Raw genomic sequence first — 17332 nt, 5'->3', positions numbered from 1 at the left:
CCCTTAAGTACTATTCATGTTCTGATAAGGGTCTCTGCCTGAAACCTCAGCACTCTATTCCTCTCCAGAGATCCTGCCTGACATGCTGAGTTCCTCCAGCGTTTTGTGTGTTTCTCTGGATTTTCAGTATCTGTAGAATGTCTCGTTTGCCTTGTATTAGTTGCATTGTTTAAGCTGTTGTCTTGTGTAGATGTGTAAAGTGGGATTTCTTAAACACCGAATATATTGGTTTCTCAGAATGCAACAACCATTGCTTTTCCAAGTTGATGCAACTGTAACTTGATGTGCATTGTTCCATCGTGGGACATGATTTGGTAAATTCATCAGAGCAAATTTAAAATAATAGCCTCTTTTGAAGACTGACCAGTTCTGTAGGTTTAACTATTTATACCCTCCTCCAATAAGTGAATGGGTAAGGCCCACACAGCTTAGCTTGTGCTTGTGAACCCGTCCCCAGTTTACAGCTAATGTTTGAAAAGACCATAAGACTTCGAAGCAGAATTGGGCCGCTTGGCACATTGAGTCTGCTCGTTCATTCCATCAACCCTCAAAATGCTGGAGGAACTCGGCAGGCCAGCCAGCATCTATGGAAAAGAGTACAGTCGACGTTCTAGGCTGAGGCCCTTCAGCAGGATCGATGAAGTGCCTTGGCCCTAAGCATCAACTGTACTCTTCTCCATTGATGCTGCCTGGCTTGCTGAGTTCCACCAGCATTTTGTGTGTGTTGCTTGGATTTCCAGCATTTGCAGATTTCCTCTTGTTTGTGATTGGCCTTCATTCCATCATGACTGATTTTATTATCCCTCCCTCTCAACTCCATTCTATTGTCTTCTTTCGCGAGCTGACTTATCAAAAATCTATCAACCTCTGCTTTAAATATACTTAATGACTTAGCTTCAGCAGCTGTCTATGACAATGAATTCCACAGATTACCACCCTCTGGCTAAAGAAGTTCCTTCCCATCTTTGTTTTAAATGGACGTCCCTCTATTCTGACGCCGTGCCCCCCAGTCCTAGACTCGCCCACTATAGGAAACAATCTCTCCACATCCACTCTGTCTAGCCCTTTTACTATTTGATGGATTTATTGAGATTTCTCCCCCCCCCCCCACTCCCTTCATTCTTAACTCCAACCAGCACAGGCCCAGAGCCATCAATGCTTCTCATGTTAGCCTTTCTTATTGCCAGAATCATTCTCTTGATCTTCCTCTGCACCCTCTCCAATGCCAGCACATCTTTTAGGTGAGGGGCCCAAAACTACTCACAATACTCCAAGTTCTATGTGGCCAAGACCTTATAAAGCCTCGAGGTTACATCCTTGCTCTTGTATTCTAGTCCTCTCAAAATGAATGCTAACATTGCGTTAGCCTTCCTTACCACCAACTCAACCTATTAAGTTAATCTATAGGGAATCCTGCATAAGGACTTCCAAATCCCTTTGCACCTCTGATTTTTGAAGTTTCTCCAAGTTTATAAAAATCTGTGCCTTTATTCCTTCTCCCAAAGTACATGACAATACACTTCCCTACAATATATTCCATCTGCCATATCTTTGTCCATTCTCCAATCAGTCTGCCCTTCTGCAGACTTTCTGCTTCCGTAACACTTCTTGCCCCTACATCGTTCTTTGTATTGTCTACAAACTTCAGCCACAAAGCCACTAATGCCATCACCTAAATTGACATGTAATGTGAAAAGAAACATTCCCAACACTGACCTCTGTGGAACACTAGTAGACACCGGCAGCCAACCAGAAAGGCCCCTTTATTCCAACTCTTGCTAGTCAGCCAATCTTTTATCCATGCTGGTATCTTTTCTGTCATACCATGGGCTCTTATCTTGTTAAGCAGCCTCGCGTGGCACCTTGTCAAAGGCCTTCTGAAAATCCAAGTAAACAACATCCACTGACTCTCCTTTGTCTATCCTGCCTGTTATTTCCTCAAGAATTCCAACGTATTTGTCAGGCAAGATTTCTCTTTAAGGGACTTGGTTTATTTTATCATATGCCTCCAAGTACCCTGAAACCTCATTCTAAATAATGGACTCCAAGATCTTGTGAACCGCTGGAGTCAAGTTAACTGCCCTATAATTACCTTTCTTCTGCCTTCCCCCCTTCTTGAAGAGTGAAGTGATATTTGCAATTTTCCAGTCCTCTGGAACCATTCCAAAATCTTGTGATTCTTGAAAGATCATTACTCTCAGTCTCTTCAGCTACTGTTTTCAGAAACCTGGTTTGTAGTCCATCTGGTCCAGGTGATATATCTATCTTAAGACCCTTCAACTTCCCAAGCATCTTCTCCTTGGTAATAGCAACTACACTCACTTCTGCCCTCGGCACTCTCGAATTTCTGGCGTACTTGTAGTGTCTTCCACAGTGAAGATGTAATGCAAAATACTAATTCAATTCATCCACCATTTCTTTGTCCCCCGTTAGATTAGATTATGAGAACACTCAGTCCTCGTTTATTATCATTTAGAAATGCATACATACATTAAGAAATGATACAATGTTTCTCCGGAGTGATATCACAGAAAACAGGACAAACCAAAGACTAACACTGACAGAACCACATAATTATAATATATAGTTACAGCAGTGCAAAGCAATACCATAATTTGATGAAGAACAAACCATGGGCATGGTAAATAAAGTCTCAAAAGTCCCCGAGTCAATCGACTCCCGAGTCCCCGATAGCAGGCGGCAAAAGGGAGAAACTCCCTGCCATAAACCTCCAGGCACCGTCAACTTGCCGATACCTTGGAAGCAGCTGACCACAGCCAACACTGAGTCCATCCGTCTGAAAACTTTGAGCTTCCGACCAGCCTCTCCAATACAGCCTCCCGAGTGCCATCCTCTGACCTCGCCCCAGCCACTGAAACACACAAAGCTGAGGATTTCGGGGTCTTCTGCTCCGGAGATTCCGGTTACCACACAGTAGCAGCGGCAGTGAAGCGGGCATTTCAGAACTTTTCCAGATGTTCTTCCATACTCTCACGTACGTCTCCATCAAATCAGAATTGTGCATGGTCCCCTACTTGACAAATAACAGACATCACCACCGAAGTGGCCGCACGTGCGGCCGTCGTGCCACCATCTTCTCCTCTTCTCTGTAATTTTCCATTCTCACCTCTTTTGTTCTTTATATATCTGAAAAAACTTTTGGTATCTGCTGATATTGGTTAGCTTGCATTCCTATTTCATCTTTTCTCTCATTGTAGCTTTTTTAGTTGCCTTCTGTTGGTTTTTAAAAAGCTTCCGAACCCTCTGAATTCCCAGTAATTTTTTTGCTGGGAATCTTTTACTTTTAAGCTGTCCTAGACTTCCCTTGTCAGCCTGCGCTTCCCTTGTCAAAAGGGAAGAACCCATTCTAGGTTTAGTTACAGCTGTAATCATTGTCTGTTTGTAATAGGAACAAAGTTTTTTGCATTTAGGCTTGTTTCAGATAGCTAGCACAGTCGATGAATTAAATACATGAGTCATTCCAGTCATACAGATGTTTTTGCAATTAGTAAATCATTGGGTGTTGCACTAGAATTGAAGAGATGCTTCGAAAATGGGTGTAATAATTGTGGCTAAGAAAGTGTGCGTGCAGTTTAAGGACATTTAATTATAGACTCAAGGCAGAGTAATGGGGATATGTCATTGTACATTGCTGCCTTATTTGAAGTGGGGGGGGGGAAAATTGTCCAACATTTGGAAGATCCTTTTATTAGCCTGACTTATAAAACAAAAATTATGAAGTCTACTGGCTACAAAAACAAGAACGTTTAGAGTTTTATTGGAGCAAAAAACTGTTCTTGTGGAGATCCAAGCAAAAAGAACATTGTTGGATGTGCTCCGCTGGTGAAACAGCATCCATGGATCTAAAGTCTCAATTTGGGTCACTTAACTAGAAGGTCAGTGTGAACATTTTAAGGTGTACAGGTGGGGAAGAAGTAATTAACACCTGTGAGTGCAGAACAAGGTATGATTTGGAAGCAAAAGCTAGTAGCCTCCCCCTCTAGCAGTCAAAGGGGGCCATTTTCCACTCTTCCTGCCCCTCAAAAACTTCCAGTAATTTTTCTTGCTTGCTCTTCCCCTCCCCTCTTCCATTTGCCACTCTGACACTCGTTTCACCTCTTCCTCACCTGCCTATCTCCTCCCCCTCCCCCCTCCCCCCACTGGCCCTCCTTCCCTTTTTATCTATGGTCCACTCTCCTGTCCTATCAGATTCCTCCTTTAGCCCTTTCCTACCCATCACCTCCAATTTCTCACTTCATTCCCCCTCCCCAACCTTCCCCTCACCGAGCTACACCTATTACCTTCTAGCTTGTACTCCTCCCCACTTCCCACCACCTGATTTTGGCTTCTTCCCACTTCCTTTCAGTCCTAAATGTTCAGCCTGAAATGTCAACTGATTATTCATTTCCATAGATCTTGCCTGATCTGAGTTCCTCCAGCATTTTGAGAAAGTTGCTCTGGATTTCGAACATCTGTAGAATCTGTTAGTTACCACAACGGTTTCTTCATTCACTCTACCTTCATCTTTTACTTACTTCGTCAGCTATTCTCTCTACACGTTTGTCATTTTCTCAAACGTTGACATTTTTTCTCTACAGAAATGCTCCTTGATTTGCGAACTTTTGGCACTTTTTGCTAGAGCCACCCGATACATGTTTCTCCAGTTTAATGGAATTGTGGCTGATGTGTGACTCAGTGCTGTCTTCATCAGTCTCAGATTTTTAATAAGTTGTCAATCTTGTGGTTCAATTAATTGCTGTTTGCAGAAACCCTCTGCAAGAAGGTCAGAAATTTTAAAACTAGCGCCTCAAACCCAACTCAACTCTTTGTATTCATAATACTGAGTTCCGATTGCTGGCCAAGAGCTAGATATAATTTAAGACCATAAGAGATGGGAGCAGAACTAGGCCATTCAGCCTGTCGAGTCTATTCCGCCATTCCATCATGAGTGATCCTAGATCCCGCTCAGCCCCATATGCCCTCTCGCCATATCCTTTGATGCTCTAATTGATCAGGAAGCTATCAACCTTTGCCTTAAATAAACCCATGGACTTGGCCTCCACCAGTCTGTAGCAGAGCATTCCACAGATTTTTTTCAAAACTTTCAGTCGAGATCTTGAAGCAGTTTCTTAATTAGTCTTTAGAAGTACTGTAAGTCCAGTGCTCTTTGACTCTGTGGGTCTCTTCACTTCACTTGACTGTTTTACTGAGCTTTTTTGTTCTATCTTTCTCCTGCTGCATCCTTCCGTACAGCCTGAAGGGAGTTCAACTAACAGCATGCCTATGGACCATTCTCCAAGCTTGGCTATTGGGGATGGTTTTAGTGAGAGCACTTTTGCAGTAGACTGGTCAGCCCAGCCCATTCTGCTTGAAGAGAAGGAAACTGTTGCTGCTGAAGTAAGTGTAAATAATGGTTGGGTATGTGCTTGCAATTTCTAATTATGTCAACCTGCTGCAAATTGCTTATTTTGGGAGAGTGACTAATTTTCAAAAATGAGACTGCGCATACCCTTGTAATCAGTGGCCACTTTATTAGATACAGGAGTGTGCCTAATAAAGTAGCCAAAGTAGATGTTTATGGTCTTCTGCTGTAGCCCATCCACTTCAAGGTACAAAGTGTTGTACTTACAGAGGTGATCTTTTGCACACCTCTGTAATAGTTATTTGAGTTGGTGTCACCTTCCTGTCAGCTTGAGCCAATTTGGCCATTCTCCTTTGACCTCTCTCATTAACAAAGCATTTTCCCCCAGAGAACTGCTGCTCACTAGATGTTTTTTTGCACCATTCTCTGTAAACTCTTGAGATGACAATTGTGCGTGAAAATCCTAGGAGATCAACAGTTTTTAAGATGCTTAAACCACCCCATCTGGCACCAACAATCATTCCTTGGTCAAAGTCACTTAGTTCACATTTTTTCCCCATCCTGATGTTTGGTCTGAACAACTGAACCTCTTGACCATGTCTGCCTGCTTTTATGCATTGAGTTGCTGCTACATTTTTGGTTGATGAGATATTTGCATTAAGGATCAGGTAGCCATTTCTTATGGCAAATAACTATTCAGTCATTGTGTCCGTTCTGGCTCTTTGAGGAATACAGTAGTCCCCATTTCTCTGCAACAGACTTGCACTTTTCTGGCCTCTCCCCATTCTCATTGCCGTCTTGGGCTAGTGGCAAATGTACAGAAGCCAATTAACCTAACACTAATGACTTAGGGAAAACTGAGGAATGTGTTTCTAGAGAGAAGGTATCTTTAGAAAAAATGAGGAGGAACTTCTATCACCAGGGAATGCTGAATCTGTGGAGTTCATTGACACAGATGGCTGAATTGTGGAGGGTATATTTTAAAGTGGAGGTTGATAGGTTATTGTTTAGTAAGGGCCTCAGGGTTGTGGGGAGAAGGCAGGAGAATGGGTTTGCAAGATAATAAATCAGCCATGTTGGAATAATGGAGCAGACTCATTGGGCCAAGTGGCCTAATCCTGTCTCTATTTTATAGTTATATGATGTAAACTATGGGCACCAAAATTGGGATTGAACTTGGGCTGTTGGAGCTGTCCTGCTGCACCACTGTTCTACCTGAATCTTCTTGTCTCAATTTTAATTTTAAAAAAAAACACATTTTAATACTTGTATTGGATTTTACGTGCCAACTTCAGCAGTGTTAGAATAAGCACTTGCATGGTATAGTTACTGCATTAGTAATCCTGGTGCCTGAATCAGTGTTCAGGGTGCAACAATTTAAATCTCCCTGATATTTGGAGACAGGGCTACCTAAACAAAATTCCAGGATGAAATGTTGGTGCCAATAATGGACAGTGAAGTTATCGAATAGTTTAAAAATCTGAATTACTACTATCCTTAAGGAAATTGGCTCGTCATGACAGTGGTCTAAATTCCAAATCTGCAACTTGGCTGAACAGTAATTGCACCTAAGAATGCCCTAGCGAGCAGCTTGGCTCAGTGACGTTTAGGAACCAACTATGATGGACTCCATCTATGATACAAATGGACTGTATTTCCTTACACTAACATCTTTTGAAGCCCTCAGAATCCAAGTTGGATGTTACTTCCCAGAGGTAGTATTCAGGTTTACTGGAAATGCATTGCAAAATTTGTTTAACGTTTTTGATTTGTATTGCTACTTGGTTGTTTCAGTTTTCTTGTACCAGCAAATCATTTTGGACAAGGCTGCATGTATATGACATTTCTGTAATTTGGAAATTTTGCTTGTAAAAATGTGCTTATTTTATTTTCTTTGAAGTTGGGTTCCTGGTAGTTTAAAAGATATTAACTCATTACACATTGAAAAATTGTTTCACTGACTATAAAACATCTTTGTGCACCATGCAAGGTGTTGAATAAATGCAAGCCTCATTTATAGTTGAAAAGCAACTGGGGAAATCAAATCTTTCTGAAACTTTAATGTTGTCCACAAGTCAGTGCAGCTACACCCAAGTATAAGTAAATTTAGAACAAAGGAAAACTCAAACCTTAGTCATTCTTAACTGGTGTATGACTAACATACACTGGGTAATGCCTCTGTACTGGCTTCCCTTGTCCTTTGACTGTTCTGCAGGCTCCCTTTTTAATCTGTTGATGATCCAACAAGAAAAGCTCTTCACGGTATCATCACCCTACATCAGTGGACAGTTTGATTGTCAAGCCCGTCAGAAATGCCACAGCAGAATAGAATGGCAGAGATTGTAGAACTGTGGCCTTGCAGCTCTACCAACCTAGATTCTTCCCCTGTCCTTTTCCAATTCTGATGAAGGGTCTTGGCGCAAAGCATTGACTCTTAGTCCTCGACATAGATGTTGTCTGTCCTGCTTGCTGAGTTCCTCTGTTACTCTGGATTTCCTGCATCTTGTAGAATCTCGTGTTTTCAGTCTAGATCCAATCCTGTCCTCTGGAGTATGCATGTTCATCCCTCAGTTCTGCTTTTCTCCCTATCTCAAATATGTCAGGGTTGACGGGTTAGTTGATCATTGAGGGTTAAATCTGGAAGAACTGGGATGTGGAATGAATAAAACAATGACTGTAAATAAGTTCTTTACAGTCAATGGCCTGCAGTGTTTGTTTCTCTGCTACATAACTCTGGATAGGAGCTTTTGTATGCATTCTGGTCTTCTGCGGAACATCTTCCAGCCCTGATAATTCTCTGCATGTCAGAAAGAAGTAAATAAAGTGTGAACATTGCAAGCTGTTTTGCATAGACCCAATCCAAACAATCATTAACACCTCAATTTGGGGTTGTTAAAGGAGACCAAATGCATACTTAATAAGTATGCAAACAAACCTGGAAGAGATAGATCATCATCTTGAGTTTAATCAATGATGAAGGGAAAGTAAAATGTTTCCATTTGTAGGAAGGTTGGTAGCTAAAGGGCACAAATTTAAGATGAATGGTTAGAACCTTATGTAATCTGGAATTTCAAGTTGTTTATTTTTGTTTAATTATATACATGTATATAATTAATGCATGTAGAAATGAGACATTTCTCTGAACCAGCGTGTAAAGCTCAGTAGTACACATAAAGACACGATAACATGAAAGTAAGGATAAAATCTACAGATGAATCTCACACAAATAACAAACTGAAGTGCATTAATATTCCATATTGTACTAGAACAGATTAACGTGACACTTCAAATATGTCACAGCAGGGAGTTCAGAAGCCTAATGGTCCGGGTGAAGAAACAGTTTCATCCTGACCGTTGTTTTTAGTGCATTGTAGTCTCCTGCCTGATAGAGGGTGAGAGGATGCTGGATGGTTGTGTGGGATCCTTTATAATACTAGGAGCCCTGCACATGCAGCACCCCTGATGGATAGTGGGGAGACTCCTATGATCCTCTCAGCTGTTCTCACAGTCCTTTGTAGGGACTTCTGGCCCGATGTTTGACTGCTCCCATACCGGATGGAGATGAACTTGTCAGGACACTCTCAGTGGTGCTCCTGTAAAACACAGTTAAGATGGGGTGTGGGGGAGCCTTGCTTACCTCAGTCTTCTTGGGAAATGGAGGTGCTGCTCTGCTGCCTTGTTCAGAGAGGTGATATTAAAGGACCAGGTGAAGTAATCATGATGTGAACCCCAGGAACTTGGAAGCATTTGAAGCAGATTCAGTTGCTTTTGCAAAGGAAATTGAGTTTGTACATGGAAAGAAAGGGCTTTCTAGTTTCCCTGCAAGAAAGGGCTGAGCATGGGTACAATGGTCTGAATAGCCACCTATTATTGCACAGAGGGTGAGACCCTTTTAGAGTCAAGCTGCATTTGATCTATCTCAAACTCAATAAGCAATGTCAGTGTTTTAGTGTACTGAAGTTGTGCCTTCAATGCAACTTGGCATTGCAATAAAGAATACTGATATACTGATGTTATGAGACCGGTGTTTGGAGGCCTGAACGATGAAATGCGACAGAAGTTTTTGGTATTTAGGGAATTGGTCTGAAAAAACGTGGAGTGTGGGTCTTCAGGCTCACTGATGGCAGTAATGAGAGGAGAGCATGTCCTAGGCAGCGATTTAAACAGAGAGAGGAGAAATGGGTTAAAAATTCTATATCTGAATGCACGAAGTGTCAGAGATAAGGCGGATGAGCTTGAAGCTCAGGTGCAAACAGGTAACTATGATGTTGTTGGGATAACGGAGACATGGCTGCAGGGGGATCAGACCTGGGAATTGAATGTACAAGGGTATACGTGCTATCGAAGGGACAGAAAAGTGGGCAGAGGGGGTGGGGTGGCCCTGTTGGTGAGGAATGAGATTCAGCCCCTTGCAAGGGGGGACATAGAATCAGGAGAAGTAGAATCAGTGTGGATAGAACAGAGGAACAGTAAGGGCAAAAAGACCCTAATAGGTGTTATCTACAGGCCCCCAAACAGTAGCATGGATATTGGGTGCAAGTTGCATAGGGAGTTAACAATGGCATGTGGCAAAGGAAATGTCGCAGTAGTTATGGGGTAATTTCAACATGCAGGTGAACTGGGAAAATCAGGTTGGTACTGGACCCCAGGATAGGGAGTTTGTAGAGTGCCTACGGGATGCATTTTTGGAGCAGCTTGTATGAGAGCCGACCAGGGATAAGGCTATTCTGGATTTAATGTTGTGCAATGAACAGGATTTGATAAGTGATCTTGAAGTAAAGGAGCCATTAGGAGGTAGTGACCATAATATGATAAGTTTTTATCTGCAGGTTGAGAGGGATAAGGGCAGATCAGAAGTGTCAGTATTGCAGTTGAACAGAGGAGACTATGGAACCATGAGGGAGGAGCTGGCCAAAGTTGACTGGTCGGATATCCTAGCAGAAAAGACAGTGGAACAGCAATGGCAGGTATTCTTGGGAATAATGCACAAGATGCAAAATCAGTTCATCCCCCGGAGAAGGAAGGATTCAAAGGGGAGAAAGTGGCCACAGTGATTGACAAAGGAAGTCAGAGATAGCATAGCATTAAAAAAGAAGTATAACAGAGCTAAGGTGAGTGGGAAGACGGATGATTGGGAAATTTTTAAGGAGCAACAGAACTTAACTAAAAGGCAATACGGGGAGAAAAAATGAGGCATGAACGCAAGCTAGCTAGGAATATAAAGGAGGATAGCAGAAGTTTTTTTAGGTATGTGAAGAGAAGGAAGATAGTTAAGAACAATGTTGGGCCCTTGAAGAATGAATTGGGAGAAATTGTTATGGGAAACAGAGAAATGGCAGACAAATTTAATAAGTACTTTGGATCTGTCTTCACTAGGGAAGACACAAGCAATCTCCCAGATGTATGGATGGGCCAAGGACATAGGGTAACAGAGGAACTGAAACAGATTGACATTAGGAAGGAAACGGTGATGAGTAGACTGATGGGACTGAAGGCTAACAAATCCCCAGGTCCAGATGGTCTGCATCCTAGGGTACTAAAGGAGGTGGCTCTGGAAATTGCGGATGCATTGGTGATCATTTTCCAATGTTCCTTAGATTCAGGATCAGTTCCTGAGGATTGGCGAATGGCTAATGTTATCCCACTTTTTAAGAAAGGAGGGAGGGAGAAAACAGAGAACTGTTGCCCTGTTAGCCTAACATCAGTAGTGGGGAAGATGCTAGAGTCCATTATTAAAGATGAAATAGCGGCATACCTTGATAGTAGTGATAGGATTGGGCCGAGCCAGCATGGATTTACCAAGGGAAAATCATGCTTGACTAATCTATTGGAGTTTTTCGAGGATGTAACCAGGAAGATAGACGCGGGAGATCCAGTGGATGTGGTGTACCTTGACTTTCAGAAGGCATTCGATAAGGTACCACATAGGAGATTGGTGGGTAAAATCAGAGCTCATGGCTTTGGGGGGAGGATATTGACATGGATAGAAAACTGGTTGGCAGATAGAAAACAAAGGGTAGCAGTGAATGGGTGTTTCTCGGAATGGCAGATGGTGACTAGTGGGGTGCCACAGGGCTCGGTATTGGGACCACAGCTGTTTACGGTTTACGTCAATGATTTAGAGGAAGGCATTGTGAATAACATCAGCAAGTTTGCTGATGATACTAAGCTGGGTGGCAGTGTGACATGTAATGAGGATGTTAGGAGAATTCAAGGCAACTTGGATAGGCTGGGTGAGTGGGCAGAAACTTGGCAGATGGCATTTAATGTGAATAAGTGTGAGGTTATTCACTTTGGGAGCAAGAACAGGAAGGCAGATTATTATCTGAACGGTGTGGAGTTAGGTAAGGGAGTAATACAAAGAGATCTAGGAGTACTTGTTCATCAGTCTCTGAAGGTGAATGAGCAAGTGCAGCAGGCAGTGAAGAAGGCTAATGGAGTGTTGGCCTTTATTACAAAGGGAATTGAGTACAAGAGCAAGGAAATCCTTTTGCATTTATACAGGGCCCTGGTGAGACCACACCTGGAGTATTGTGTGCAGTTTTGGTCTCCAGGGTTAAGGAAGGACATCCTGGCTGTGGAGGAGGTGCAGCGTAGGTTCACTAGGTTAATTCCTGGGATGTCCGGACTGTCTTACACAGAGAGGTTAGAGAGACTGGGCTTGTACACGCTGGAATTAAGGAGATTAAGGGGGGATCTGATTGAGACATGTAAGATTATTAAGGGATTGGACAAGGTAGAGGCAGGAAATACGTTCCAGATGCTGGGAGAGTCCAGTACCAGAGGGCATGGTTTAAGAATAAGGGGTAGGTCATTTAGGACAGAGTTGGAGAGGAACTTCTCCCAGAGAGTTGTGGAGGTGTGGAACGCGCTGCCTCAGAAGGCAGTGGAGGCCAATTCTCTGGATGCTTTCAAGAAGGAGCTAGATAGGTATCTTATGTATAGGGGAATCAAGGGTTATGGGGACAAGGCAGGAACCAGGTATTGATAGTAGATGATCAGCCATGATCTCAGAATGGCGGTACAGGCTCGAAGGGCCGAATGGTCTACTTCTACTATTGAATGGTGGGGGTCATTTTGAAAGCATTTTGTCAGTGTTGTGTCACCTGGACCTTCAACAGTTGATGGCAGTTTTTCATCTTGAAGATGGTAGCAAGGGTTTCACTACAGTATTGAGGTAATGCTCTTCCATGGCCTAGTTTACTGTTAAACTAATTGAAATTGACATGGAGATTTGTATTTGAAGAACAAAGATTCTCAGTGATATCTGAGCAGGTAGCTCAAGCTGGTAATCCCTTAGTATTTCCAAAACCCCCACAAACCCTGCTTCCTTTGTCCACCAAAACAAACATCAGAGGAAGTTGCAATCATCTTTACTGGTATTTTTGTGCAAACTGTCTCCTACCTTCTGTTGTTCTGACATTTCCATTTCAGAGATGTGAATGTTGGGCCAGATAGCAGTCTCTTGCATTTCTAAGATTCTGGGCAGATCTGAGACGGTACTGTGAATGCCTGTTTCCTATAACATGGGTACTGTGCTTCATGATTGTCAGGCTGATTCCTGTTACAGCTGGAAAGCACAAGTTCCTGTAATACAAGCTGAGGATCAGTGGTTCGAACTCCTGCTGAGTCAGAGGATCACGTGCCTAAATCCTCCTCCAGAGACTTCAAACATCCCAGTTGACACTCCCAATGCAGCATCCTTTTATTCCCCCCAAGATGTGTTGTTTTCAGATTTTCAGATGTTAATCTTGTCTGTTCTCAGGCATGCAATTCTACTGAAGAGTAATGCAATAAAAAAGCACATGCTAATAATCTGAAGTAAATGCTGGAAATACTCAGCAGGATGACTAACATCTGTGGAAAGGGGCTAATTTAACATCTGGTATCTGAGGCACTTTGTCAGAAAGATTATGCTGCCTTGTCGAGCTGAATATTGGTCCCTTAAACAAAGCTGTTGGTCGTTATCACCTTCCTGTTTGTGGAACCTGTGGTAAAGTGATGACTGTGCTTTGTAATATTACATCGTTTTTGCCTTTGTTCTGAAATGTTTAGAAAACTGCAGTTTTTTTTGTTTGGAATGATTCCCGATTCTTTTTCCCCAGAAGTAATTGGTCTGCATTTCTTACAATTTGATATTCACTGCCCATCTTTCTCTCCTGGACAGTCAGGAATAACCAGAGTCCATTCAACATTTTAAACCAAGTTCTCTAGTCCACAAAGACCTGGATTTGCAGTAATTGTCCTTGAAGAAAAATTATTTTTTGTATTAGTGATAATCCTACCACTTGATGGTAAGGTGGGTAGGAAGGTGACATGAGGGCTGATGGAATTGAGCACAGTGGTGAAGGTTGTTGAGGGTTACACTGGGTCACTGGTAGGATGGGGAGGCTGATGGAATTGAGCACAGTGTGAAAGTTGTTGAGGGTTACACTGGGTCACTGGTAGGATGGGGAGGCTGATGGAATTGAGCACAGTGGTGAAGGTTGTTGAGGGTTACACTGGGTCACTGGTAGGATGGGGAGGCTGATGGAATTGAGCACAGTGGTGAAGGTTGTTGGGTTGTCACTGATAGGATGGGCTGAGTGGTAGATAGAGTTCAATCTGGAGAAGGTGTGAAGTGATTCATTTTGGAGTGTTAAACTTGAAGGCAGAATACAGTGCATACAGGATAATAAAAGCATAGATTGAGTAGACAGCCAGCACTTTCTCCCCGGAGGGGAAATGGCTGGTGATGGGCCATAATTTTAAGGTGATTGGAGGAAAGTACAGGGACAATGCCAGAGGAAGGGTTTTTAAGAGTGGTGAGTGTGTGAAATATCCTGTCAGGGTGGTGGTAGAGGCAGGTACAGTTGCAAGAAAGTTTGTGACCCCTTTGCAATTACCTGGTTTTCTGCATTAATTATTCAATGTGGTCTGATCTTTATCAAATCATAACAATAGACAAATACAATCTGTCTAAACTAATAACACACAAATAATTGTACCACTTGTCAATACTGAGTACATTTAAACAATCAGGATAGGTTCAAAAAACCTCTGGGGTTCTGCAAAGGCTATTTGGAGTGGGGTGTTTCAATCAATGATGAGATTGGAGGTGTGGGTTGTGAAGGTGCCCTGCCCTATAAAGACACACAAAGGCAGGCTACTGACAGAGCCTGCTCAAGAAAGATATGTTTATGTGCACCATGCCTCAATCAAGACAACTTTCAGAGGACCTTGGAAGGACAATTGTAGAGATGCATGAAGCTGGAAAAGGCTACAAAAGCATTTCTGAAGACCTGAGTGTTCATCAGTCCACAGTAAGAGCAATTGTCTACAAATGGAGGAAACTCAGTACTGTTGCTGTTCTCTCTTGGAGGGGGCAACCTGCAAAGATCACTCCAAGAGCACAACATGCAATACTGAAAGAGGTGAAAAAGAACTCAAGGACAACAGAAAAAGACCTGCAGAAATCTCTAGAAATAACTCTTTTCATATGTCCACTATAAGAAAAACACTGAACAAGAATGGTGTTCATTCAAGGACACCATGGAGGAAGCCACTGCTCTCCCAAAAAAAACGTTTCTGCACATCTTAAGTTTGCAAAAGACCACCTGGATGTTCCAGAATGTTTCTGGGACAATGTTCTATGAAAAAATGAGACAAAGCTTGAACTTCTTGGCAGAAATGCACACCGCTATGTTTGGAGGAAAAAAGGCAAAGCACACCAACACCAAAACCTCATCCCAATTGTGAAGCATAGTGGAAGGCACATCGTGGTTTGGGGCTGCTTTGCTGCCTCAGCGCCTGGACAGCTTGCAATCATTGAGGGAACAATGAATTCAAAATTGTATCAAGTCATTTTACAGGAGGGTGTCAAGGTGGTGGTCAGTCACCTGAAGCTTAATGGAAGTCGGATTAAGCAACAAGACAATGATCAGAAACACAAGGGTAAATCAACAACAGGATGGTTTAAAAAGAAAAATTGTGTTTTGCAATGGCCAAATCAGAGTCCAGACCTTAAGGCTGTGGATGACCTTAAGAGGGCTGTTCATGCAAGGTATCCCAGAAATATCAATGAACTGAAACAGGTTTGAATGGAGGAATGATGTAAAATTCCTCCTCGCCATTGTGCATGTCTAATCAGCAGCTACAGGAAACGTTTAGTGGAGGTTATTGCGAGGTTCTGCCAGGTATTAAATACAAGGGTTCACGTACTTTTTCTAGCCTGGACTGTGAATGATTAAAGAATGTGTTCAATAAAGGCTTGAAAAGTACAATTATTTGTCATTAGTTTAGGCAGATTATTTGACTATTATTGTGACTTAGATGAAGATCAGACCATATCTTGAGTAATTAATGCAGAAAACCAGGTAATTGCCAGGGGTTCACAAACTTAATGCAGCTGTATATCAGAAACATTTAAGAGATTCGTGGACACATGAATGAAGGAAAAATGGGCTATGTAGGAGAGAAGATTAGATTAATCTTGTATTAGGCTAAAAGGTCACAACATCTGGAGCTGAAGAGTCTGTGCTATGGTGTAATGTTCTGTGGTCTCATCATGGTAGAAGGTTTGTGGATTTTACTTCCAGTAGCTTGCTGATCCTTGATGTCATGCCAGAATTAGTGTTTAGGTCCTGGACCTGTTCCCCCTGGTGTAGCATTCTTGAAGACAATGCTGCAGATGCAGAAATCTGGCGTAAAGATCTGCTGGAGGAACTTAGTGGGCAGAATCACATCACTCGTCCATTTTGCATGATGCTGCTCAGCTCTGCTGAGTTCCTCCAACAGATAGTGTGAATCACTGTTATTCAGGATGTTCTCTGCTCTGATTGCAGGCTGCAAGCAGCTCTGATCAGCAAGTAGCAGAGTTCAAAAATAACTGCAGATATCTAATGCAAAGAGGGTAGTACATTGCTATGTACATTGCCCTGTGTTGGATCCAGCACTGTCAATGTTCCCAAAGTTGGTATGGTCTTTAAATGATTCAAATAATGGTTTTATTTGTTCTACGTTGTGTGTAACATTTAAATGGGTGGTTTTTTATGAAATGCATTCATCAGTTTCTGTTCACATGTTCCCCCACCCTTGCTGCTGGGATCAGATTTCTATTTTGGACAATCTGGTAATGCCCAGTATCATCACCTTTAAATGTGCTCTGAGGCAATATCTCGGCTGTATGCCTGAGCCCTGACCTCCCAATGCTAATTGCATCTGTTGCATATTAATCCTAGAGTAAGATTGACACATGCTGTCTCATTTGGGGCTTGGGTCATTTACATTCCCTACCAACCTCCCAGTCAAGTCTCCAAACCTGAAAGTGGACTTCCATTGATGATTGGAGTCAGATTTTGCACATCTTCCGCTTGTTTTCCCCAAGTGAACCATATGCGAACTGAAAGTGGGGAAACTGATTGCGAAAGTTGGGATGTTGGAGGCCCAATGACTGAGAGCCCGGAGACTAGGACTAGAGGCTCATGGATGGCTTGACCCAGGGTTGAAGGTCTCTTTGATCGTGAGGGGTGGCTAGTTGAAGTGTGGCAATGGGCTTGCTTTACTGTTATCGTTGTGTCTGCTTACATTGCTCTGCTGAGCAATACTTGGTGCCCCCAGCACTCGTCTGTTAATACAAACGGTTCATTTGTCTGAACTTGAGGGAAATTGACATTTTTGTTAGGTAGTTTGTTGTGTTGCTGGTCATTACTTTGAGCCAGGTGAGCTGGTTTCTGGTCAGGATCATGACTTCGATGCAATATATTTGCTGTGCAAACTGTAGTTCTGCAAAGAGGCTAGACGTGACTGTGCCCATGTGCAGTTATTTCTGGAGGAAGGTCAACTGCTGGACTAGGTTGTAACTAGATATTGTAAGATGGGGCACCATATTAGCGTAGCAGATAACTCAACACTATTACAGCTCAGGGTGTTGGGAGTTCAATTCCAGTGTCCTCTCTAAGAAAGTTTGTATGTTCTTCCTGTGTGGTTTCC

The 17332-nt window shown here is 42.6% G+C and overlaps 1 protein-coding gene across 8 annotated transcripts in view; it reads left to right on the top strand.

The window, feature by feature from the left end:
- The window catches only part of LOC140197936 (myc box-dependent-interacting protein 1-like), a 177398-nt gene that overhangs the window by 124471 nt on the left and 35595 nt on the right, over positions 1-17332 (top strand). For 4 of the 8 annotated variants that reach the window (XM_072258561.1, XM_072258559.1, XM_072258558.1 and 1 more), the window contains one exon: positions 5254-5397. The exons of the other annotated variants lie outside the window; for them this stretch is intronic. In XM_072258561.1, coding sequence (XP_072114662.1) covers positions 5254-5397 — 144 coding nt within the window. The remainder of the gene's footprint in view (positions 1-5253; positions 5398-17332) is intronic. 8 annotated transcript variants of the gene reach the window in all.

This window comes from Mobula birostris, chromosome 5, assembly GCF_030028105.1.
Source record: "Mobula birostris isolate sMobBir1 chromosome 5, sMobBir1.hap1, whole genome shotgun sequence".
Classification (NCBI taxonomy): Eukaryota; Metazoa; Chordata; class Chondrichthyes; order Myliobatiformes; family Myliobatidae; genus Mobula; species Mobula birostris.
This window is presented reverse-complemented; position numbering and strand designations above follow the sequence as displayed.